At 37.6% G+C, this 27,185-nt stretch overlaps 2 protein-coding genes across 2 annotated transcripts in view; both read left to right on the forward strand.

Moving 5' to 3' along the window:
* The window catches only part of LOC126026166 (protein mono-ADP-ribosyltransferase PARP14-like), a 54,758-nt gene extending 28,955 nt beyond the window's left edge, over positions 1 to 25,803 (forward strand). Inside the window, exons 9-16 of the mRNA XM_049785865.1 lie at positions 2,997 to 3,084; positions 5,783 to 5,932; positions 6,504 to 6,566; positions 9,952 to 10,128; positions 16,697 to 16,903; positions 19,483 to 20,082; positions 21,724 to 21,857; positions 25,550 to 25,803. Of these exons, the coding sequence (XP_049641822.1) occupies positions 2,997 to 3,084; positions 5,783 to 5,932; positions 6,504 to 6,566; positions 9,952 to 10,128; positions 16,697 to 16,903; positions 19,483 to 20,082; positions 21,724 to 21,857; positions 25,550 to 25,753 (1,623 nt within the window). The 3' untranslated portion in view covers positions 25,754 to 25,803. The remainder of the gene's footprint in view (positions 1 to 2,996; positions 3,085 to 5,782; positions 5,933 to 6,503; positions 6,567 to 9,951; positions 10,129 to 16,696; positions 16,904 to 19,482; positions 20,083 to 21,723; positions 21,858 to 25,549) is intronic.
* FAM162A (family with sequence similarity 162 member A) overlaps positions 1 to 27,185 on the forward strand; it is a 497,431-nt gene that overhangs the window by 406,074 nt on the left and 64,172 nt on the right. The window lies entirely within an intron of this gene.

Genomic DNA, 27,185 nt, shown 5'->3' on the forward strand with positions numbered 1-27,185 from the left:
CACTTCTTTTAAAATGTCATGGGTATTGCATTTAATTTGTACAATGTTTTGGGAAGTATTGCCATTTTAATGAAGTCAGTCCTCCCAATCCATGATCAGCATATGTGTCACCTTTTCCTTGTGTCCTCTTTTATATTTTGAAGCAGTGTTTTATAGTTTTCTTTGTATAGGTCTTTCTTCTCCTTAGTTAAATTGACTCAGGTACTTGATCTTCTGTTGCACAATTTTGAACGGGCTATTTTTTTAATTTTTATTTTGATCATAGTGGCTTACATATCTTTCACATTAGTATTTTAGGTACATATTAACATTGATCAGGAGAATACCCACCACCAAATTTGTCCTCCCCCGTTCCCCGTTCCCTTCCTGCAATCCATATCCCCCACCATCACCCCCTGGGCTGCTAGAGTAGGTGGTCCCCTCTTTGTCTAGCTTACTATTAGTGATCATATATCTGTTTGGTCCTGGTGCCCTCCCTTGTTTCCCCCTCTATTTGAGAGGCTAAGCTATATAAATCGAGTTATGTGGTTTTGTTTGAGGGAATGAAAAGCAATAGAATGGGGTAAAGAATAAGAAAAAAAATTTTTTTAATTAAAATATGCTGAAAATGGGCGGAGTCCTTCTAGTGGCTATCAACCTCAGTTTGAGAGAGGACATGAAAAAGTTAAATGAAACACCATAACAATACAAAAATAAATGTCAAATTAAATATCCAGTGAGCCCTACAGCAATAAAGAAAAGCACCACACAATAGTCTCGGTTCTGAAATCAAATCATGCCGGAATGCAAAAAGAAAGAGAAAGATAAGATAAAATAATATAAAATAAAAAAGGAGACATCAACTTCAATATCTACACCAAAATAAGGATGTCAAAAAATAATCAATCAATCAATAAATATATATATGTGGAAAAATTATTATTTTGTGCTTTTTTTCCCTTTTTTTTTTCTTTTCCCCCCTGCATAGGCACAGTAACTATTGGGGATATTATAGAGGGAATTCCCTCGGCCTAGGAGATACAGGGTTTCTCCATCCCTGAAGTATACTGTCATGGGATTAACTATAGACTCCTTGCATGATCATTTATTCTCCCCCTCGGTGCTTTTGTGGTGTATGGAAGACTTCTGCTTTGTCATGGATGGTAAAATCAGACCTCTGTATCTAGAGATCTTGGTGACTGTGAAGCTCAAGGAATGGAGCTTATGATGAAGGCTTTCTTTGTGGTTCTAACAGTTCTGCTTCTTCAGTGTTGTTTTACTTTATCTTCTGTAGTTGGTGTTGTTGGTCATTATGTTGCTTCTAGAATGAAGCCTGGGATAGAGTTTTTCGTTATGTTTCTGGAAGACCTGTTCACTTGCGGTTGTCTCAGTCAGACCTCTGGAATTGGAGATCTTGTTTGTTGAACAGATTGTAGACCAAAAGCTAGGTTAGAGTTTTTTGTTGTTCTTGTTGGTCCTGAACAGGCTATTTTAATGTCTCTTCTCTTTTATTATTTCTATATAAAAAGGCATGGATTTTGTGTATTATTTTTAGCCTGCTAATTTTCTGTACAAATCTATTGTTTTTAGAAGCTTTTTAGTAGTCTTTAAAAAGAGGGTACAACCTTGTCTTGTGCCAGATCTGAGAAGAAAGGTTTTTAGTTTCCCCTCTCCAGTATAATGTTTGCTATCGACCTGTGCTAAATGGCTTTGACTATATTGAGAAAATTTTCTTCAATTCCCATTTTGTTGAGAGTTTTTTGTTAAGAACCAGTGCTGGACCTCGTCAAATATTTTTTTCTGCATATATTGATATGATCACATGATTTTTATTTTTGCTTTTTTGATATGGTATACTATATTGTTTTACTTGTGTATGTTAAACCACGCTTACATCTCTAGAATGAATCCTACTTAATCATGGTGTCTAATCTTCTTGATAAGTTGTTGGATTCTGTTTGCTTTTATTTTTATTTTTATATATATATATATATATATATATATATATATATAAATCTTTATTTAAGCACCATGATTACAAGCATGTTTGTAGTTAGGTTTCAGTCATAAACAGAATCCCCCCCCCTTTCACCAGTGCAACATTCCCACCACCAATCCCCCACACACCTGCCTGCATTTGTGACAGGCATTCTACTTCTCTCATTCTTTAACATTATCATGCTAGTTGTTAGCATAGTAATTTCCCTAACAGCGTTCACCACTCTTTGTGGTGAGCTTCAAGTTCTCTATGCATGTCGTTGTCCTGCATTGTTTTCCCATTGACATACTTGTAGTGGAGCTTTTACTGCTTGTCGTGATGAAATTCATGATCTAGGAGTTGCACGCAGCCGAGAGCAAAGTGGAGTGGCTGTGCTTCTCCGTTTCTGGTTGGCGAACCTTGATGGAATTAAGTTCCTTGGGGTCTTCCTCAGCAGTCTCCCACAGGGATCAGGAAGCCAGAAATGGAGGGATGCAGAGGCTTTTAAAGACACCAGGCAGGAGTTGGTACCCGCCTTGTGGGCTGGGACCTCCTACCTGGCAGGCGAACCTTGATGGGATTAAATTCCTGGGGTTTTCTTCACCAGTCTCCTGCCGGATTCAGGAAGCCCCATGTATGTATTTTTTTAAAGTAACATTATGTAATATAAAATTAAGTTTTTCTCACTTAATACATAAAAGAATACTTTTCTACATATTTTTGTGACTAATGGATACACTAACATTTAATTATAGCTGTCATTTTCTTTACTTATTGAGACTACTATAAATAGCACAATAGTAAATATTTTGGTATTTATATCTATTTATTTCACATCTCTGATAACTTCCATTGGATATATTTTCAAAAACAAAATTTTGCCATGTTTTTATAGCTTTCAAAATCTGTAATGAAAATAAGTAATTATTTAGGATTGTTCTCTCTTAAATGTATGTAAATTCAGAATCAAAAACCCTGATGAAGTAAGTTATTTTTCTTTTAAGAATTCTAGTGGTCTAAAAAGTCTGTGTATTTCCAGGCATTTTCAGATGTATTTTCCCAAACGAATAGTGGAAATTTCCTCAGTGAAAAAAGTGAAAATCAGACTGCAGATACAGATGCACAAGGTAAAGCTTATTAATGTGATTAAAAATTATATTTTAGTTACTAAATTTAATGATGCATCAAAATTATAATAGTGATTTTATTTTAAAAAACTGTAATAAATATTCAATCATGTTCTATACACCTAGACATGCAAAGCACTGGTAATAATATATTCCTCCCTCTTTTCCTTCCCTTCCCTTCCTTCTTCCTCCTTTCCTTTCCTCCCTCCCTCTCTTCCTTCATTTCCTCCCTCCCTCCTTCCCCCCTTTCCTTCCTTCCTCTGTCCTTCCTTCCGTTCCTTCCTTCCTTCCGTTCCTTCCCTCCTTTCCATCCTTCTGATCTCCCTCCCCTCCTTCCTCTCTTCCTTCCTCCCTTCTTTCCTCCCTTCCTTTCTTCCTTTTCTTCCTTCCTTCCTTCCCTTCTTTCCTTCCCTTCCTTTTTCCCTTCCTTCCCTTTCTTCCCTTCCCTCCTTCCCTCTTTTCTTTCTTCCATTCTTTCTTTCCTTACTTCTTTTTTTCTTCCCTTCCTTCCTCCCTCCCTTTCTTCCTTCCCTCCTATCTTTCATTCCTTCACTTCCTCCCTCCCTTTCTTCCCTTCCTTCTTTCCCTTTCTTCACTTTCTTCTCTTTCTTCTTTCTTTTCCTTCCTTCTCTTTCTTCTTTCCCTCCCTTCCTTCCTTCCCTTTCTTCCTCCCCTCCCTTCCTTCCCTTTCTTCCTCCCCTCCCTTCCTTCCTTTTCTTCCTTCCCTTCTTTCCCTTCCTTCCCTTCCCTCCCTCCCTTCCTTCTCCTCCTTCCTTCCCTTCTTTCCCTTCCTTCCTTCCTTCCTCCCTTCCTTCTTTTCCTTCCTTCTCTTCTTTCTTTCCCTTCCTTCCCTTCCTTCCCTTCTTTCTTCCCTTCCTTCTTTTTCTTCCTTCCCTCCTTTCTTTCCCTTCCTTTCCTTCCTTCCCTTTCTTCCTTCCCTCCCTTCCTACCCTTTCTTCCCTCTCTTCCTTCCTTCCCTTCCTTCTTTTCCTTCCCTTCCTTCCTTTCCTTCCTTCTTTTCCTTCCTTCCCTTCCCTTCTTTTCCTTCCTTCCCTTCCTTCCTTTGCTTCCTTTCCTTCCTTCTTTTCCTTCCTTCCCTTCCCTTCTTTTCCTTCCTTCCCTTCCTTCCTTTGCTTCCTTCCCTTCCTTCTTTTCCTTCCTTCCCTTCCCTTCTTTTCCTTCCCTCCATTCCTTCCTTCCTTCCCTTTTTCCCTTCCTCTCCTTCCTTCCTCCCCCTTCTTCCCCTCTTTTCCTTTCTTCCCTTCCTTCTTTCCTTTCCTCTCCTTCCTTAATTCCCTTCCTTCCTTTCCTTCCTTCCTTCCCTTCATTCCCTTCCTTCTTTTCAAACTCTCACTGCTTCAGGACTCCCTCTGACAGGGCTCTCTCTGACTATAAGCTTTCTGTTCTGCTATTTATAAATTTTTATATCATGATGTTCTTTAGAAAGAGAGAGAAAAGAGAAGATAAATATGTACAATGAATTCATAAACACACCAGTATACATTTTCTTTTTTATATTAGTATCTTCATTTAAACACCTTGATAACAAATATGATTGTAATTGGGTTTCAATCATGTAAAGAACACCCCCTTCACCAGCGCAACATTCCCACCAGTATACATTTTCAAACTTCAATGACATTTCTCCCTGATTCTCTGGACATAAATACATAATGTCTCTCAATGTATGACTTGATGTAGAGTTACAGTGCAAGCCTGCATCTGGGGTCACTTGGCCTGGAACAGAAAAGAAAAACAGAAAAATGTGAAAAATAATAGTATTCCTTTCATACTCTTAAGCTTCCCATGTCCCTTTATTCATTCTGCTACTGTAGCATTTTTTTAATTAATTAATTAATTTTTATAGATAAATTCTTTTTTTTTATTTACACACTTGATTACAAACATGATTGTGGTTGGGTTTCAGTCATGTAAAGAACACCCCCCATCACCAGTGCAACATTCCCATCACCAGTGTCCCAAATCTCCCTCTTCCCCACCCCACCCATGCCTGTACTCTAGACAGGCATTCTTACCATTGGCATTCTCTGAGAATCTGCTACATGTGCTCTCTGATGTTCTTTAGCCAAACCACCATTGGGTCAGTTAGAGAAGAAAGGATGAAAAAGTTCAAACAGAGAATAGGAACCTTCCTCCTATAAGTCTTGCTGCTTTGAGATTTGGCTCCCTTCCACAGTCTGCCTGCTGTGGTATATGTTTTCATCTCAATGATTGCTTATATTTGTCATGTTTTTCGTTTAATCAGTGGGAAGACAGACTATCAGACTAACTACATCTTAATGCCCCAGAAGTTCACACACCATATAAATTCTTCTGTATAATCCTTTTCCAGAAACATATTATTCCCAGGTCCAGGATAAAGGCAAGAGATCAGAGAGACAGGAGAGGAGATAACTGATAAGGGCCCTTGTGAAAGTGAGATCCCACTCATTCTTGCTCTTGTCCACCCAATTCTTTTTTTTTTTGTTTGTTCATTTGTTTGTTTGTTTTTGGGTCACACCAGGCAGCACTCAGAGATTACTCTTGGCTCTAGGCTCAGAAACCACTCCTGGCAGACTTGGGGGACCATATGGGATGCCGGAAACCACCGTCCTTCTGCATGCAAGGCAAACGCCCTAACTCCATGCTATCTCTCCAGCCCTCCACCCAATTCTTAACTCTATTTGTTTCTTTCCAGGTTTCTATGGAAATATTTCTAGCCCTAACATAGGAGTGCATCAAATGAAGATTGGCCCCATTACCTTCCAGGTGGCCACAGGAGACATCACCAAAGAAAAGGCAGATGTGATTGTAAATTCAACATCAAATTCATTTACTCTCAAAGCAGGTGCTTTTATTGTAGCATTTTGACAGTGTAATAGTCATAATAGATCTCATGAAGGATATTTCTTTAGTCAAACTATCCCAAAGTGTCTGAATTAACCTAATCTTACAAAAAATTAAAATAAAGAAGTAGATTAATACTTTTTGTTTTGGGGTCATATCAGTGGTTCTCAGGTGCTATTCCTTGATGTGCACTCAAAAATCACTACTGATGGGCTCAAGGGACCATCTGGGATGTGGGGGATTGAACCTGTGTTGGTTGAATGCAAAGCAGGTACCCTACCTGCTATACCATCTCTGCTGCCTCAAAAAGTAAATACATTTTTTAAAAGGAATAGCCCCACCCCTGATTTCTACTTCTTTGTCTTGTTCATATTAATTAGTAATTTTAATTATTTTGACATGGTTTCTCATAGTTGGTAAAGTGATTTTTATTAGCTTTTCTTCTATTTTATATAAATGTCTGCTATGATTTCTAAAGTTAAAAACCATTCAAATAATGTGATGCTTATTCTAATCTATGTCATCTCTGTTTTTTAACTTATGGTTCTAATCATCTTCATTTTCTCATGTAGGTGTTTCCAAAGCAATTTTGGAAGGAGCTGGAAAAGATGTGGAAATGCAATGCTCTCTGCAAGGTGAGGTACAGAGCTATTTGGGTTCTAAAGATGTGAGCAGAATGATAAATTTGGGGAGACTGTGGAAAGACTAGGAGATCACTACAGATAAAACAGATATTCAAATGGTAATTAGAGACAACTTTGAGAAACTCTATGTTACAAAACATAAGAACCTGGAAGAAATGGATAAATTCTTAGACTCTCATGGTTGAAACAGGATGATCTAGCATATCTAAACAAATCCATCACTATTGGGGCCGGAGAGATAGCATGGAGGTAAGGCGTTTGCCTTTCATGCAGGAGGTCATCGGTTCGAATCCCGGCGTCCCATATGGTCCCCCGTGCCTGCCAGGAACAATTTCTGAGCCTGGAGCCAGGAATAATCTCTGAGCACTGCCGGGTGTGACCCAAAAACCACACACACACAAAAAAAAAAAAAACAAATCCATCACTATTGAGGAAATTAAAAGAATATCAAAAGTCTTTCCAAAAACAAAAGCCCAGGCCCAGATGGATTCACTAACAAATTCTTTCAAGAGGAACTACTAACAATTCTTTTTAGGCTCTTTCAGGAAATTGAAGAAACAGAAACACTCCCAAATAGTTTTATAAAGCTAACATCACCTTGATACCAGAACCAAACAGAGATGCTGCAAAAAATGAAAACTAATATCCCTGATGAACACAGATGCAAAGATCCTCAACAAAATACTTGCAAATAGGATCCAACACCTCATCAAGAAGGTCATATACCATGACCAAGTAGGTTTTATTTCAGGAATGCAAGGATGGTTTAACATATGCAAAGCAATCAATGTAATACACCATGTCAACAAAAATAAAAATAAAAACCATATGATCATATCTGTAGATGCAGAGAAAGCACTTGATAAGGTCCAACACCTATTCTTGATAAAAACTTGCATCAAGATGGGAATGGAAGGAACTTTTCTCAATATAGTCAAGGTCATCTACCACAGCCAATGGCAAATATTATTTTCAATGAAGATAAACTAAAAGCCTTTTCCCTAAAATCTGGTACAAGACGAGGCTGCCACTCTCACCATTCCTATTCAACAATATAGTGCTGGAATTCTTGCCAAAGCAATTAGGCAAGAAATAGATATCAAGGAACAGATAGGAAAGATAGAAATCAAGCTCTCACTGTTTGCAGATGACATGATACTATATTTAGAAAACCCTAAAGACTACCAAAAAACTTCTAGAAAGAATAGATTCATATAGCAAAATATCAGGCTACAAAATTAACTGTCAAAATTCAATGGCCTTCTTATACACAAATAATGATAGAAAAGAGATGTACATCAAAACAAGACAAAAAACAATCTCATTCACATTAGTGCCACAGAAACTCAAATACCTTGGAGTCAACTAAAGAGATGAAGGACAAAAACAAAACTATAAAACACTCTTCAAGAAATAAAAGGGGAAAAGGGGACACAAGAAAATGGGAGACATGCCCTGGTCATGGATTAGGAGGATTAACATCATTAAAATGGCAATACTCCCCATCGCATTGTACAGATTTAATGCAATTCCTCTAAGAATACTCAGGACACTCTTCAAAGAAGTGAAATTCATTTGGAACAATAAACACCCATTAATAGCTAGACAACTCTTAGAAAAAGAATATGAGAGGCATTACTTTCCCCAGCTTTAAATTTTATTTTAAAGCAATAATCATTGAAACAGCATTGGAATTAGAATTGGTATTGGAATAAAGACAGACCCTCAGATCAATGAAATAGACTAGAGTATTCCGAGAACGTTACTCAGGCATACAATCAATTACTCTTTGATAAAGAAGCAATAAATGGAAAATAGAGTGAGGAAAGCCTCGTCAACAATTGGTGTCAAGATACCTGGTTAACCACATGCAAAAAAGCCAACTCAGACATCCATCTAACATCCTGCACTAAGGTCAAATACAAATGGATTAAAGACCTTGATATCAGACTCAAAACTGTAACATATTTAGAACAACATGTAGGTAAAACATTCCATGATATTGAGACTAAAGGCATCTCCAAGGAGGAAACAATATTCTCCAAACGAGTACAAGCGAAAATAAACAGATGGGACTATATTAAGCTGAGAAGTTTCTGCACCTCAAAAGAAATAGTGACCAGGATGCAAAGACCACCCACAGAATTGAAGAAACTATTCACCCAATACCCATAAGATAAGGGGCTAATATCAAAGATATACAATGTACTGACAGAAATTTGAACAGACACTTTCTCAAAGAAGAAATGAAAATTGACAAAGGCACATGAAAAACTTCTCCGAATTACTAATCATCAGGGAGATGCAAATCAAAACAACAATAAGATAGAATCTCATGCCACAGAGACTGTCCCACATCACAAAGACTAAGAACAACAGTGCTGTGCTGGAGAGATAGCATGGAGGTAAGGTGCCTTGCATGCAGAAGGAAGGTGATTCGAATCCCAGCATCCCATATGGTCCCCGAACCTGCCAGGAGTGATTTCAGAGTGCAGAGCCAGGAGTAACCCCTGAGCACTGCCGGATGTGACTCAAAAACCAAAAAAATAAAAACAAACAAACACAAAAAAGTGCTGGCGAGGACGTGCGGAGAAAGGAACTCTCATTCACTGCTGGTGGGAATGTCATCCAGGCAAGCTTTTATGGAAAACAATATAGAGATTCCTCAAAAAACTGGTAATTGAACTACCATATGATCCAGCTTTACCACTTCGAGAGATATACCCTAGGAACACACAGCACAATACAAATATGCCTTCTGCACACCTATTGCAATGCTATTTACAATAGCCAGTATCTGGAAAAAAAACCTAGATGCCCAACAACAGATGAATGGCTAAAGAAACTGGTACATATACACAATGAAATACTAAGCAGCCTTCAGGAAAAATGAAGTCATGAAATTTTTCTATATATGGATGAAAATAGAAACTATTATGCTGAGTGAAATAAGTCAGAGGGAGAAAGATAGACACAGAGTAGTCTTCTATGAGATTTATGAACAATTAAAGACAGTATTTTCATAATACCCAGAGACCATAGGGCTGATTGGACCAGCCCATGATATGAAGCTTACCACAAAGCGTGGTGAGTGCAGTTAGAGAAATAACTACACTAACACCTATCATGACAATGATAATGAGTGAGAGAAGTAGAATAGCTGTCTTGAATACAGGCAGGGGGTTGAGAGGAGGAGGCATTGATGGGGGGCATTGATGGTGGAAATGTTGCACTGATGAAGGGGGTGTTCTTTTTATGAGTGAAACCCAACTACAAACATGTTTGAAATCATGGTGCTTAAATCAAGATTTTATTGTAAAATTTTTTATACCAAAAGTGTATTTAATTTTGCATTTTTTGTGGTTTTTTTTTTCAGCTCAACAAAGCAATAATGGTAATAGTAATTATATTGTTACTGACGGTGGATTGTTGAGATGTAAGAATATTGTTCATGTCATTGGTGGAAATGATATCAAGTATTCTGTTTCCTGTGTTTTACAAGAATGCGAAAAACGAAATTATTCTTCCATTTGCCTCCCCGCTATAGGAACAGGTATGTAGACTAGATAGCAAGGCTAAATTCCTAAGTACTCACTTTCTCTTTGGCTTGGTGATACTGATCTTGTTAATGCAGAGTCAGAGAGGGGTAAATTTCTTTATCCCAGGACAGTCTGCTAGGTCATGCACACTGTTTATGCATGATGTAAGCACATGGTTTAAAACAGGAAGAAAACTGAAGTATGTTTTGGAATACTAGATTCTATACTAATATTGAAGGAGATAGAGAAGATAGAAAGGGAAAAAGTAATCTCTCATCCATTATCAGTTCTTTTTTCTTTTCCTAAGCCCCTAAATATCCCTGTTTTGAGTTTTCCTCCTCTCTCTTTTCCATAGAGAGCATCAATTCAAGCACTTCCATATTCTATAGCTGGCCCAGAGACACTTTCTGCCTTTCTGTTACCTTCTCAACAGGGAGCTCTGTGGATGGGCCCAACAGGTCATCTCTGTATAGATTCTTCTCTGTACAAGTCTTTTCTATATAATTCTCAGTTATCAAAACCTATGGTTCTATAGGTCACAAAGTCACCGATCTGCACCATCGTCTTTGCAGTCCGCTTGTCCCTTTTGACTTTCCTCAAATTGATCAGGTGATCATGTAATTCTTCACATATGATGGGATTGGAACAATCCAGCAGATAAGGCAATTGTCTTGCATGTGTCTAACCCAGGTTCAACCCCTGGTATCCACTATGGTTTCCCAAGCTCTGACGGGTGTTATTCCTGAGTGCAAAGTCAGGAGTAAGCCTGCTAGGTATGGCCCAAAAATACAGACACAAATTCTTCATGAAGATGGTACTTCAGATTTATCATTACTAAGCTGAGTCTTTTTTAGTGCATTCCCTAGGAATATGAATCCTGTTTAATAATGTGGACATCTTTTGTTGTCCTCCTTAGAGAGTTGGTTCTAGGAGGCAATGTTTCAGACTGGAAGTTGGAATAAAGATGATCAGTCTTAGATTAATGCAGCTTCAGAACTAATCTGATAGTTCCATTGCTCAGAAAGCTAAGTCTGGTTGCGAAGGTAAAGGAAAAAAAGAAACAGTTTAGTTTCAGTAAATAGAACCATCATTGTTACTTTATGGGATTTATTAACATCTTTGCTTTTTTAAAATATGAGCAGTTCTGGGGCCGGAAAGATAGCATGGAGGTAAGGCATTTGCCTTGCCTGCAGAAGGACGGTGGTTCAAATCCCAGCATCCCATATGGTCCCCCCGAGCCTGTCAGGAGCGATTGCTGAGCGTAGAGCCAGGAGTAACTCCTGAATGTTGCTGGATGTGACCCAAAAACAAACAAACAAACAAACAAAAAATGTGAGCAGTTCTCTATTCTTATTCCCAGAGTATATTGAGGAGAAGGAAAGAGATAGAGTGGATGGGGAGATAGTCATGAGAAATAAAGGGGACAGGAGCTAAGAAAATTCAGGTACATTGATGGTGATAAGGAAGGACAGAACTAAGTATCCAGACCATGGAATTAACAACTCTGAAATCATGAGAACCAAACTTTAACAATTAAATTTAAAAGGGTGCCTGTTAAGATGGCAGGCTGGAGGGTGGGATGTATGGATGGACTTTGGGAACATTGGTGGAAGGAGGTCTACACTAGTGATAGGATTGACTCAGAAACATTGTATATCTAAAACCAACTATGAGTAACTTTAAATCACAATGCTTTAAATAAATATTTTTTTAAATTTTGGGGCAGTTCCCTACAATGTATCATAATGTTCTTACATGAAAAGTTAGATTTTCTTTATTATTTTTATTTGGGCAAGAATCAGACTGCCTCGAGGTGTCATAGGCTTTCCCAAGGAGTTTCTGGGAGAAGTTAAAGAATAATAGATAAGGAAATGAGACAGTACTGTCCAAAGCTTTGCTTAAAAATGCACATGCATATGATTCATTATTCCTGAGTTACTTCAAACCTGTTTTTCTTGGTGGGGGGGCACACACGGTGATGCTCAGAGGTTACTCCTGACTATGTGCTCAGAAATCGCTCCTGGCTTGGGGGACCATATGGGACGCTGGGGGATACAACTGTGGTCCATCCTAAGCTAGCGCTAGCAAGGCAGACACCTTACCACTGTGCCATCACTTCGGCCCCTACTTTAAACCTGTTTATGATGTTCATCAAATTGCATTTTGGTCTACAGAAATTAATCCAGGCTAGCCATTACTCCTTGATTGAATTTTTTATTTCTGACTCTGAGATAGTCTTAAAACTAGGGCTCCTTAAACAATTTTATCTCACAATCCATTTTTCAAAAGAAATATTTACATGATCCTGGGAATATTGACACATATATACAAATCAAATATTTGCTGATAAATAATAAATAATAATTTTTAAATGTTTTAAAATTTCAACTCTATGGGGCTAAGCATCACCCTGTATGGCTCCAAAACCAAAAACAAAATGTTGACCCTATTTGGGGTTATGAGGCACAGTTCATGAAACTAGAATTGGTGACTAGGGGATATATCTTCCTTTGAGGCATTTATGAACAAAAATAGTGATCCAAGCAACTTCTGCTAAGGAACTTTTTTCTTGAGCCTAAAAGAATACAGAATTTTCTAAGTGAGGAAAAGAGGTGGTAAGTTATACCTATAAGCTCAATGCAATTACATTTGTGTTATCTCTGAAACTTGCTCTTGATCCAATATGCCTCTGTGATAACATCAGTTTTTCTTTTTTAATTTGAATTTTTAGTGGATTACAATGATATATGCAATTACAATGCTGTTGATGGCTGACTTTCAGTCATATAATGTTCCAATCAACACCTACCTCTTCATCAGTGTACACTTCTGGCCACCATTACACAATGTCCCTAGTTTCCTTCTGTGCCCCCTCCACATACCTCTAAGGCAGGCTCTCTCTCTCTCTCTCTCTCTCTCTCTCTCTCTCTCTCTCTCTCTCTCTCTGTGCTCCTGTCTTTTTTCCAGTTAAACACTATGTATTATAAGGCTGATACTCATGCCTCATGCCTATCACTTTAGCTTTTTTCAGTATCCAGTTCTGTGATCATTTCCAACTATCATTGTCATAATTTCTCTATTCTAACTGCAATACCCTCTTTCCTTGATCATTGTTGAAAGCTTCTGGTCATGGACCAGACCACCTGGCCCTAGTTTCTGTAGTCTTTAGGTATTATTCTCATATGATTTTTTCATAGCCTGCATATGAGTGCAGTTATTTTCTATCTGTCCCTCTCTAACTCATTTCACTCAGCATGATATACTCCATGTTCTCCATGCACAAATAAATTTCATGACTTCATTTTTCCTAATAGTATCTTGAAGATTAACTCCTTATCAGATGAGTATTTAATAAATTATCTCTCTCTATGAACAGTCTTTGTAGCCCTGTCATCATTTTCTTTGAAGTACAGAAACTTCTTATTTTATTGGGGTCCCATTTATATTTGCTTCCACTTGTTGGGTCAGTGGCTTTCATCCTTGAAGTTTCTTTTGACTTTGTGTCATAGAAAGTTCTGCCTTCATTATCCTCTATGTACCTTTTGGAATAGGGTCTGATATCAAGGTCTTTTATTCATTTTTATTTGATATTTTTCCATGACATTACAAAGGTCTGAGTTCATTTTTTGCATGCAACTGACCAATTTGACTAACACCACTTTTTGGAGAGGCTTCTTTTGCTCTGTTTTTTTTTTTCCTCCAAACAAGCAACATTTTCTTTGTTTTGTTTTGTTTTGTTTTTGGGCCACACTCATTTGATGCTCTCGGGTTACTCCTGGCTAAGCACTCAGAAATTGCCCCTGGTTTGGGGGGACCATGTGGGATGCCGGGGGATTGAACCACGGTCCTTCCTTGGCTAGCTGGCCCCGCAACATTTTCTAATCTAGAATTATTTACCTTCTTGGTATTATTATTTCCATTTGATTATCTGTTACTTTAACTATATTCTGAGTCTGTTATGTTCCTTCTGCATTGGGTATAAAAAGACGAGTTTAAAAAAGGTTTGGTCCCTAGGATCTTCTTACCCACTGTTTGAGACAGATATGCAAATAAGCTACTTAATACAGCATGACATGTAAAGAAAGAAATGTGGATGACAGAAGAGGAGGAACCAGAAATTAGGCATAAACACAATACATCAAAGGTCTTACTGACTTCACTTTCTAAGTACCTCCCTACCCCCCCCACTGAACCTTTTCTTTTAAGCCTCCTCTCTTTTGTTCAACTCTTGTCTTATATACTTTTATCAATCTTCATAACAGACCTGGATTACTGCTCAAGTGTCTCCTCTATAGCCCACACCAAGATTTATCTTTCTCAAAAAGAGCTCTTTTCCCCTTTACCAGAGAAAAATATATAACTCTGTATTACACAGTTCTCTCTGTAATGTCCCCTCGTTGTCCATGCTGCCCCATTAGAACCTCTCTTCATCCCTTCATTTCACATCCAATGTGTCCCAACTGCTTTACTAAGCATCTACACTGGGATGTATCCCAATAAATATTACTTGAAATTAATTAATGTATCTGAACAGTCCCACTTAAGTTATTCTAAATATTGTATGATAACCACAGTTTTGCTTTCCTTCTTTCATGACCATCTAAAAATATATATAAAAGTAAACTTAAGTTTTTTAGTTGATGTTTCTTTGCATTCCCACAATTGTCCCTATAGCTTAGTAAAATAGATCTTCAATCATTTTCTACAATAATGGTGGATGCTATCAACAGGGAAATTGAATATATTCTGAGTCTATCACACCAGTTAGGTCAGGGAACTTTTACACTGTGGTGCTTACAATGTAACTTTGCCATCTACTATTGATAATAGGATTGTTTACATAGATTTTCATGGGATTTGTGATTATTTTATTTAGGAAATAGGCCTAAAATAGATCTGACCATGCTAAAATTAGAAAAAGTCTTGCTTGGGAGGTAAATTTGAACTCTTCAGTTGACAAAAAGTCCCACTAAGTAGAGAATAAAAACATTCTTGAAGTTCATAAATTATATAAAAATAATAATAGATTACATGATAATTATAATTAGAACAATATTTTACAATGAAATAATGTTTGTACTGTCTAATAAATATAATTATTAGACAACACAATAAAGATTATAACATCTGGTCTGTTAGTTTAGTTTAAATCAGGCAAATACCAAGGAGAAAGAATGTGAGCAAAATCAAGTTATGATTGAGTAAAGATAAAAAGAAACTGATCTTTCAACACAAATTAACAGCTTTTGCTTTTTTGTTTTGTTTTGTTTTGTTTTTGGGTCACACCTGGCAGCACTCAGGAGTTACTCCTTGCTCTATGCTCAGAAATCGTTCCTGGCAGGCTCAGAGGACCGTATGGGATGCCGGGATTGGAAACACCACCCTTCTGCATGCTGAGGCAATTGTCCTACCACCATGTTATCTCTCTGGCCCCAGCTTTTGTTTTTTGAGGATAATATAGACAGTGGTAAAATAAGAAATTTTACCTATGCCACCTAACTTTGAGATACACTGTCTCAATTGTTTGTATTTGTTCTGTACAAACCAAAGGGTAGGCTTTTGAATTTTTGTTCATTGTCTTGGCTGTCAAGCATCCTGTGACAAATATAACTCCCCTTTGCATCTAGAATTTTTGTTTTTGTTTTTGCTTTTGGGCCACACCCAGTGACGCTCAGGAGTTATTCCTGGCTATGCACTCAGAAATCATTTCTGGTTTGGGGGACCATATGGGACCCCGGGGGATCGAACTTAGGTCTGTCCTAGGTCAGCCATGTGCAAATGCCCTACCACTGCACCACTACTCCGGCTCCTACATCTAGAATTTTTAAGTGTTTCATTATAATACATTGTTAGAAAAAAATTAACAAAATGAATTCGTGAGGACAGTGCAACCTTCCGTGGGGGACCCCCGTCCAGCGGGGGTGTGGGAATGAAGGTCGTTAATTATTCATGGGTTTGCCCGAGCAGAACCGATCTGTGAAGGAAACTTGTGAAATTAGTAAGAAAAGTCCTCAAGACAACACATGCTGTTCAAAAGGGGTTTATTGTCGGGGAGATGAGCTTTTAAGGGCTGAAATACTGTCAGAGGGTGTTACAGGTTTTCCACCAATTACAATTGCAAGCATTCATTAGCATAAGCTAGGGGCAGGTGACAAAGGTCTACGGTTGGTCAGAAGAATCCCTCTAACATGAAGATACAGATCTCCATAGTTCAGTCACAGAAGGTTTGGTCAGTTAAGGAATGTGTTTGGTTGCTCACTGCTTTAGAACACAAAGGAACACTACATCACGTACTTACATCTTATAACGCTCTGGGAAAAGAAGCCAACACAAAACTCACTAGGTCTGCTCTAGCTGCTTTGAATTACTTTCGTATTTGTCTAGTTCCTTTGTTCTCAGGGCATGGGCGCCTCTGTTCACGTGGGTGACAAGGTTACGGATTTCTGAGGTGTCCTTTGTTCTAGGTTCCATCAGCTAGGCTCCCCACAGGACAGGGTATTTTTCTGTGAATAATGGAACCTCAAGTTAGCTCATTGTAAAGTATCTTTCTTTTTTAGACATTTGTATTATTTCCCTTTTTAGGACAGGCCCGTCAAGACCCAGTCCAAGTTGCTGATGCCATCATTGAGGCCATTGAAAACTTTATCAGAAAAGGACATGTCCACTCCATGAAAAATGTTAAAGTTGTTCTGTTTCAACCTCAATTATTAGATAAATTTTATACTAGCATGAAAAAAAGAGAAGGATCTTCGGTTTCTCCACAGAAGTCTCTGATATCAAAAGTTACATGTAAGTTATTTTTCTGTATGTTTCTAATATTGATGTTACATTAGAAATAGCTAAATCTCATTTATAATGATATCAAATAGAAAGGGGTGTGTGTGTGTGTGTGTGTGTGTGTGTGTGTGTGTGTGTGTGTGTGTGTTTGGGTCACAGCCAGTGGCACTCGGGTTACTCCTGGCTCTGCACTCAGAAATAGCTCCTGGAAAACTCAGGGTACCATGTGGGATGCCAGGAATCAAACTCAGGTCCATCCTGGGTAGGCTGTTTGAAGGCAAATGCCCTACCGCTGTGCTATCTCTCTAGCCCCCAAACAGAAAGATTTCTAGGAATTTTAACACAGAAAATTAAAAATTAAACTACTTGGGCTAAAAAAAGTTTAGGAAGGGGTAAGCCACATGACTTAGATGCAAACTGCCTTGGGTTCAATCCATGGCATCCATGTGGTTGGTTCCCTTCAAAACAACCAGAACTGATGGAATAATTCCTAATCACAGAGCCAGGACTCTTAGGTGTGACCCCCAAAATTAAAAAACCAAAATAGACCAAAAAACTAACTTTATAGCAAATATATAAGATATTGATCAGGACACAGGATTATATATCACTTATTATAATAGTAAAAAATGTTAAAATGTGTACACTACATCAAGTATTTAAAAGCAATATCCATCAAAAGTTTTCACAGAAATTGAACAAACTACTCTAAAATATGTGTTGGACTTTTTTTAAGTTATTAATTATTCTTTTGAAAGAATAACAAAATGGTGGTACTCATACTTCCTGACTTCACTGTATTATCACATAGCTATATGAATAAGAAAAGGTATGATGGTGGTAGAAATACAGACATAAATCAGTGGGAGTGAGAGAGAGAGACCACAAAGCATAAATAAAACTCAAAGCATATATGATTAAGTTTTAAGAAAGGAACTAAGGATATACAGTGAAGAAAGCATAGTCTCTTCAATGAATGGTATTGGGAAAAATAAATATACATTCAGAAGAATTAAACTGGATGCCTCTTGCACTAAATAAACATAAAAAATATCAAAATGATTTTTTTTCTTGGTGTGTGGGTGCTGGTGCTTTGAACCCTGGTCCCATGCACACAAGATATAAACTTTATTACTGAGCCGCCTTCTATTCCTTCTACTCCTGCAAATTATTTCAATTGGAACTTGAGTTTAAGACTAGAAACCAGGGAGCTGGAGAAATAGCACAGCCATAGAATGTTTGCCTTGCATGTGGCCGACCTGGGAGGGACCAGGTTTGATTCCCTGCATCCCATATGGTCCCCCAGCCAACCAGGGACGATTCCTGAATGCAGAAGCCAGGAGTGACCCCTTAGCATGGCTGGGTATGGCCCCCAAACCAACCAATCAATCAGTCAATAAATAAATAAAGTTATAAAAAAAAAGACTAGAACCGATAAAGCTGTCAGAAGAAAACTTAAGTAAACATCAATGATTTTTATATTTGACATCAAATCTAAGACAACAAAAGCAAAAATGGGACCCAAGTATAACACAGCAGTATGGAGTTTGCCTTGCACCCAGCAGACCCAGGACTGATCTGACACCCCAAATGTTCCCCTGAGCCTGCCAGGAATGATTCTTTTTCTTTCTTTCTTTCTTTCTTTCTTTCTTTCTTTCTTTCTTTCTTTCTTTCTTTCTTTCTTTCTTTCTTTCTTTCTTTCTTTCTTTCTTTCTTTCTTTCTTTCTTTCTTTCTTTCTTTCTTTCTTTCTTTCTTTCTTTCTTTCTTTCTTTCTTCTTTCTTTCTTTCTTTCTTTCTTTCTTTCTTTCTTTCTTTCTTTCTTTCTTTCTTTCTTTCTTTCTTTCTTTCTTTCTTCCTTCTTTCTTTCTTTCTTTCTTTCTTTCTCTTTCTTTCTTTCTCTCTCTTTCTTTCTCTTTCTTTCTTTCTTTCTTTCTTTCTTTCTTTCTTTCTTTCTTTCTTTCTTTCTTTCTTTCTTTCTTTCTTTCTTTCTTTCTTTCTTTCTTTCTTTCTTTCTTTCTTTCTTTCTTTCTTTCTTTCTTTCTTTGAGGAAATTGGGGGAATAGGAATTGGCCTATTACTAAACCTTACAAAAGAATGATTCTGGGACCCCCAGAAATGACTCATTTGTAGCAACTCTCTTGCGTGCTTAAAAAAAGGAGTTCAATCCCAGTTGTTGTCATTTTAGTCCTTAGAACCACAAGTGCAAACAAATGTGTGTGGACAACCAAGAGTAGATCTCTGAACTTTGAAAAAAGTGAAGAAAGAAAGGAGGGATATTTGTCATTTATGACAATAAGGAAGGGTCCTGAAGGTATTGTTTAATTACAGACAGCAAATACTGTATAATTTAACTCACACAATTTAAAAAATAAATTAAACCCAGGAATTTCTGCTTAGGAGATGATTGTGCTCTCTGGAATATGAATTCCATCTTTCTCGCCCTTTTGCATGTCTCTAAGTAAATTCCTTTAAATAAAAATCTTTGCTTCAAAAAATAATTCTTTACAGCTTGATAATAAGTCTTTGGGTATTATGACTTGATGACTTGTTTCTGTCACTAATTTTCCCTGTTTTGCTTTTTTTCTTTTAGCATATATTAGCAATTTAATGCAAAAAGAACCCAAAAAGGATCCATTGGTTTTAAAGAAGAAAACAGAACCAGTATTTTTTCAGGTGTGTGGTGATGATATAAAACAAGTGGAATGTGCCCTCTCATGGATAAAGGATCTGATTATAAAGGAACAATATTCTTTTAGCTTTAAAGATGAGTGTATCAAAGACTTTGATGAAAAAGAATTTCAGGAATTGAATGAATTACAGAAGGGATTAAATATTACCCTATCACTGGATATTAATAAACTTTCCATTGATATTGAGGGCATTAGCAGAGATGTAATGGAGGCTAGAAATAAAATTGAGTTAATAATTAAGAGATTTATATTGGAGAAAGAAGAGAAATCTCGAGCAGATTCTATCAGTGAATTTGTTGAGTGGCAATATAACTACAAGAATAATTTTCATCGTTTTAACAACTTAACTAATTTGCAATTGGAAGATGCAAGGAGAACAAGGAAAAAGACAGTTAATGTCATGATTAAAGATCAGAAATACACAGTGGACTTGACTACAAATATGGCCACAAATGCAAAAGGAGACATTTTGGCTATTCAACGGCTCAATAAAGCTGAAGGTGAGTCAAACATTCGTGTTTGTTGCTGATTGTGTTGTTGTTGTTGTTGCTTTCAGTTTTGAAGCTACACCAAATGATGCTTATGGATTACTCTTGACTCTGTGCTCAGGGCTCAGGAATTATTTCTGGTAGTGCTTAGAGAACCATATAGAGTTCTGGGGATTAAACCCAGGTTGGCCTCATGCAAGACAAGTACTCCATTGCTATACTATCTCTCCAGCTATTGTTCATTATTTTATATCAACTTTGGATTTAACACTTTTTAGATATACCAAAATCATATTCAAATAGATCAAAATGCATGTACTTTTCATGGGATCAAACAAAACACTCTGTCCAAACAAGGAGCTCCTTTTATGGCTGGATAAATAAGGTATTAGCATGCAGCAGCCTGAAGATGACAAGGCAATGTGACAACAGCCAAAACTTACATTTGGTCCCATTCCCCTGTTTAGCAGCTTCTGAGAGCCAGCTCTGTTCAGCAGAAGTGACTGCTTCCCTCCAGAGAACGAAAAAAATGTAAGGAAAGTAAGCCCAGGTTTTTTAGAACAGAAGGGAGAAGGCAGCATCATCAGAATGAGCACTCTTTGTGTGTGTCTGTATGATAGCAAGGACCAGGAATGAGACTGCTCCTACAAATCAGTTCTTCTGCTCTCAGCAAAGATTCCTTGGCATACACACCAGGAACAGCAGGGACAAATAGAAACAAATAGCACAGTGGTTAAGGTATTTGCCTTGCATGAGGCTAACCTGGGTTCAATCCTCGGCATCCCATATGATGCTCAGGAATGATTCCTGAGCTTAGAGCCAGGAGTAACACCTGAGCACTGCCAGTTGTGGCCACAAAACAAAAACAAAACCCCACTAGGAAGCAGCAAACAGATTTCCTGAATAGTTTTGATCCCTAGGAAGGTTTATCTTGTGGAGATACCATTTTCGCCCCAATCATATAAGTCCCTAAGTCCAAAGTGAAAAATTGACTTCCAATACAGACATCAATCATTGGCTTTTTTAGTTAAGTGTGAATTAATGACAACTCTAGTGAGATGACAAATCTATTGTGGGATCCATTTAGCTGAAGAGGAGACAAAACTGCTACTATAATCTGCCGTTCTAATCTTGTGGACAAGGGGAAAGGAATAAAATAATAGACGTGGAGTGACATTTCTACATCACTTGTGACAGTGAGAAATCTTGTCAAAGGTCACACATTTTGAAAGAAGACAGTGGTAATTATCTAAAATATTGTAGAGAAAGCATTTATTGTTAAACTGTTAAGCGACAGATTAGAGATTGAACAGAATATACATTGAACTAATCTATAAGTAAGCTATAGTCAACACTCAGGCCACAGATTTGAGTACCATCAACAATTTAAGATGCAGGCACAAAGGCTTTACATCTCAGGTATCTTCTTTCAGTAGATCTGTGGACTATTTTAAACAAGTATTAAGGTTGGCTCTAATATAGGTTGTCTGTGGTATACACTTGAGAAATACATTTTCGTAGAAAAATAATAAACTTCTTGAGCACATCAAGGTATTTAGAAAGCAAGAGCACAGTGCTATCCAGCTTTGCAAAGCACACTAGGAACATGGATTGTGTAGATTGTGAAGGAATCTTCAAATGTCTACATTGCAGTCGAGATTCCTTCACATTGGAGTGATATGCAGCAGCAGAATATCTGCGTGGTTGACCTACCGTCTAATCATCAGGAATACATCGCTGTGGCAAATAAATTTAATCAGACCTGCTCAGCCTTCGTCATTGAGAAGGTAAGCCTTTTGATGATGAAGGATTTCTTTTATTTGTTTTTGTTTTTATTTTGGGGCCACACCTGGTGACACTCAGGGGTTACTCCTGGCTCTGCACTCAGAAATCGCTCTTCGCTTGAGAGGACCATATGGGACATGGGGGATCCAACTGAGGTCCGTCCTAGGTTGGCTGCGTGCAAGGCAAGTGCCCTACCACTGTGCTACTGCTCCTGCCTTGGAGTTTCTTATTGGTAGGAATAAGTAGCATTGTAGGACTGCATACATAAATTTCGTTGTCTTCCTATAAATTTTTTTACCTAAAATTTGTTTCGTTTCTGTGCATATGGTTTGTTTTGGTCTGATTTGCATTTTGTTTTTTTTGGACCACATCCAGCTGGATTTTTGTTTATTCCTGGCTCTGACTTAGGGATCATTCCTGTTGGTGTGCAGGGCACTCACTATATGTGGTTCTGGGGGTCAAACCTTGGTTGGTCCCGTGCAAGGCAAGTCCCTTGCCTAATGTATTATCCTTATGACCCATAGAAAAAAAATTTTTAAATGTATTGGGCCAGAGAAATAGCATAGCAGTAGAACGTTTGCCTTGCATGCAGCCAACCCAGGACAGACCTGGGCTTTATCCCTGGCATCTCATATGGTCCCCCCAAGCTTGCCAGAAGTGATTTCTGAGCTCAGAGCCAGGAATAACCCCTAAGTACTGACAGGTGTGGTATAGAAAACAAAAATTGAATAAATAAATGAATAAAATGTTACAGATTTGCTATTGCTTTACAATACATTTCATGAAAACTATTTCATATAGACATATAAAATTCTACCTCACCTAGTGCTAAAGCTCCAGTGCCAAATCTCTATTGCCATTACACTATCAAAGTGACTGCCTCTATCCATTTCTTTCCTTCCCTACCCTTTTACTTCTGGTAACCATATTTCTCAGAGTCTGAGAGTTATTTTTGTTGTGCTATTATCTTTGTTGTGTGCTGTGCCAATTCATTTGCTGTGATTATATTCGACCTATGAATGTAACCATTATTAATAATTATCTTTAATTACCTGTCTTCTTTCACTTAACTCAGTCACCTCAGGTTCTTTTCAACAAAAGTTGAAATTTCATAGTAGAGTAATAAAATTTATCTGTGTCCATACCAATCTACTTAATGATACCTGAGCTTCTGTGATCTCAGAGCTAATGAGGGTCAGTAATTGAATGGGAATATATTTAAAGGTAATTAGATTTCAATTCTAGATTCATCAAATGTCACTTCACTATGATTACTAAGATAGTTTGTTATGAGCAATTATATAACAGCATGTTAAAATATTAAAAAATGTATTTACTTGGAGAAACAGTGAAATAAAAATCAGAGTTAAGGCTTCAAAGCTGGATGAAGTATCTAGAAAATACCACAGAGGGATACATGAAGTTTTCTCAGACAAGGATTATGTGTTTGAGCCCCACTTTTCCAAATAGACAGACAAGAATTTTTATTCATTACTGTCCTACTCCAGATTTAGAACATGGCTATCTCCTAGACCAGTGGTCGGCAACCCACAGATTTCTGTGTGGATACTTGCATGCAGAATATTCTCAATAAAAACTTATTAAAACTAAAAACAGTGTACCATCCTATGTATTTTCGGTTTTAAAAATGTGGCTCTCAAAGTAAATTTCAATCGTGGTTTTGGTGAGATTTGGCTCAGTTGAAAAAAAAGGTTGCCGACCACTGTGACCTAGACAGCTATAGGAAGAAGAGGTAAAGTTAAAGATTGATAGCATTAGGAGGAGTTATCAAAAAATAAAAGTTAAAAAGCAGAAGCTGATATGAGTACATAATGAGTTCTAATTTTATTCATTTTACATATAAATAGTATTTGCACTCATAGAATGTTTAAAAGATGCTTTAAAATAAACAAATGGGACTACATTAAACTAAGCAGCTTCTGCTTCTCAAAGGAAGGAGTGACTAGAATACCTAGACTACACACAGATTGTGAGAAACTATTCACCCAATATTCACCTGATAAAGGGTTAATATCTAAGATATAAAGCACTGAACAAGAATAATACACCTAACCCCAATCAAAAAATGGAAAGAAGAGATGAATGTGCCTCTTGGCACCTGAAAAAATGCTCCACATCATTAATTATCAGGGAGATGTAAATCAAAACAATGAGATATCATCTCACCACAAAGACTGACAAATCACACAGTGTTGTCATGGATATGGAGAGAAAGGGACTCTCATTCACTGCTGGTGGGAATGTCAACTGGTTCATCCTTTTTGGAAAACAATATGGATATTCCTTAAAAAAAATAGACATATGATCCAGCAATACTACTTCTAGGGATATACTGTAAGGACCACAAAAACACAATACAATAATTCCCTCTGCATTCCTATGTTCATGTCAGTGAACAATAACCAGAATCTGGAAATGACCCAGATGCCCAACAACAGATGAGTGGCTAAAGTAATTGTGGTATATCCACAGAATGGACTACTATGCAGCCATTAGGAAAAATGAAGTCATGAAATTTGCTTATACATGGATAGATCTGGAGATTATTATGCTGAGAAAAATGAGTCAGAGGGAAAGGGACATTTATGATAGACATAAATAATGATCACACTCATTTGTAGGATATTAAAAAAGGATAGTATGGTAATATCCAGAGACAATAGAGATGAGGGCAAGGAGGACTGCTCTAGGTAGGAATATATCCTAGGAGCTCAAAAACACAATGCTGAAAAGCCATCTGCATTCCTGTGTTCATTGAAGCACTATTCACAATAGCCATAATCTAAAAACACCCCCCCCACATGCACACCAAGTGTCTGAGAATAGATGTATGGATAGAGGAACTATGGTACATCTACACAATAAAATGCTGTACAGTTGTTGGGAAAAAATGAAATAATAAACTTTGCTTATACATGGATGGATATGGAGAGTATTATGCTGAGAAAAATGAGTCAGAGTGAGAGGAGTATACATAGAATGATGACACTCATTTGTGGGATATTAAAAATAGATAGTATGGTAATATCCAGAGAAGACAGAGATGAGGGCTAAGAGGACTGATCTATAGGTAGGAAGCTTGCCACATGTATCAGGAGATTGGAGTTAGGGCAGCAAAGGGACCACTTTGACAATGATAGTTGAAAATTATCACTGAATAAGAACAGGATACTAAAAGGTGAAAAAGCGATAGGCATGAAACCTGTTCAGTAACATTATTGTAAACCACAGTGTTTAAACAGGAAAAAAAAAAAAGAGAAAAGAGGGAAAGAAAATATGTCTTCCACAGAGGCATTCAGGGAAGAGAGCAGGGGTGAAGGTGGGAGGAAAATGGGGGACATTGGTGGCAGGAAATGTGCACTAGTGAAGGGTATTGTACACTGTATGCCTGAAACTCAATATAAAGAACTTTGTAACAGTAAAAAAAAAAACTTTGTAATTCATGATGTTTAAATAATAGAAGTTGCTTTAAAACTGTAAATCAGTATTTATTTCATAGGACCCATTCTGTGAAAAATGATCTAAAAAGGGTTTTGAAAATAGAAATCTACAACTGACATTGAGTTTGCTTTTATTATAATTTTTATTTAAGAAGAATAATAGTTATGTTTCATTGCTATATTTTCCAATTTCTCTTGGGACTGCTAAAATATATTTCTTGTTTGATTTTCAGATTGAGAGGATCCAGAATATAGATCTCTGGAATAGTTACCAGATGAAAAAGAAAACCATGGATGCCAAGAATAGCAATATAATAAATGAGAAGCAGCTCTTCCATGGGACAGATGTAGACTCCGTACCGTATGTCAATAGAAATGGCTTTAACCGCAGTTATGCTGGTAAAAATGGTAAGGAGGCAACTCATTTAGTTCTCTGACACCCAGTCAAGCCAAAATGGTAAGGAGGCAAGTCATTTGGTTTCCATGACACCCAGCCAAGACACTCACTCTCTCTTGCGCACGCGCGCACACACACACACACATTCTATTAAGCAAGCATTAGTGTGAGATACATGTAGAAAACATAACAGAATAAACTGTGTCAGGGGAAAAATAATCTCCTCAGAGGACAACCAGAAACCAAAAAACCAAACATTTCAGCAACTTTTATTAACTTATTGCTGAAGGAAGCCTGATCAACCTATACCATTGCTTTTTTTTTTTTTTTTTTTTTTGCAGGTGAGTAAACAAAATCCAAGAGTGTTGGTAGAAACAGAGGAAGCTTGATATGTATCTACAACTGTAGTAAAATAGAGACTCAGGGTGGCATGAATTGTAGATTAGTCAATGCAAGACTAGAACTTGAGGTGCACAAATCTCTAGAACTTCAGTTAGGCTATTTGCAGAGGAGGGAAGAACTATACAGCTGCCTAAAGGAGGATACTGTGAACAGACAATGAATCCCAGCTATTTTATTATGTACTAGTATGTCAGGTTGAGTCCCTTTATCTTACCCCATGTGATCCAGGGAAGTTTTCTTTTAGAGATACATCATACTGCAAATATATGTGACTGGCTTGAGGAGGGATCACAGATCTTGTGATCAGACTAGTAAAAAAGCTGAGTAACAAGAGAAAGAGGACCACATAGGGTGCGGGGGTATCGAATCTGGTTTGTTCACATTCAAGATGTCTTAACCCCTGCACTGTCTCTGGCCCTGGAAACAATTTTCACGGAGCTATTTCACTGACCTCTAGCTACACCATGAAGCAGTAACACGTCAAAACAGCAATGGTGTTGGAGAGAAATAAAAGACATGGAAATCATTGATGAAATTGAGAACCCACAAGTAAACGTTAATTCACATCAAAGGAGCCAAAATTGCACAACAGAGAAAGTATGTACAGTGATGCTTATGCACACAGTGGCCTAGGTCTTTATTCCAAAAGTTACATAGTATTTCAAAAAATTGAGAATCGATAAAATTAACTTTAAAAGGGGATAATAGAGGCCAGAGAGAGTACAGGGGGTTAAGGTCCTGACTTTGCATACAGCTGACCCAGACTTGATCCCTGGTGCTGTATATGTTCCCTCAAGCACTGCCAAGAGTCACCCCTGAGGACAGAGCCAGGAGTAAGTACTACCAGGCATGCCACCCACAAAAGAGCACTGCTTGGTGCCCTTCCAAAATATTTAAGGTTTTCTTTATTTTTGGAGTTACTATGTTTCAGGCATACAATGTTCCAACATCAATTCATTCACCAACTTTCATTTTCCTCCACCAATGTCCCCAGTTTTCCTCTTGTCCCCCAGCCTGCTTTTATTTCAATATAAATTCTTTAATTGAATCACCTGAGATAAAGTTGCAAA

This window comes from Suncus etruscus, chromosome 13 (assembly GCF_024139225.1).
Source record: "Suncus etruscus isolate mSunEtr1 chromosome 13, mSunEtr1.pri.cur, whole genome shotgun sequence".
In the NCBI taxonomy this organism is placed as follows: Eukaryota; Metazoa; Chordata; class Mammalia; order Eulipotyphla; family Soricidae; genus Suncus; species Suncus etruscus.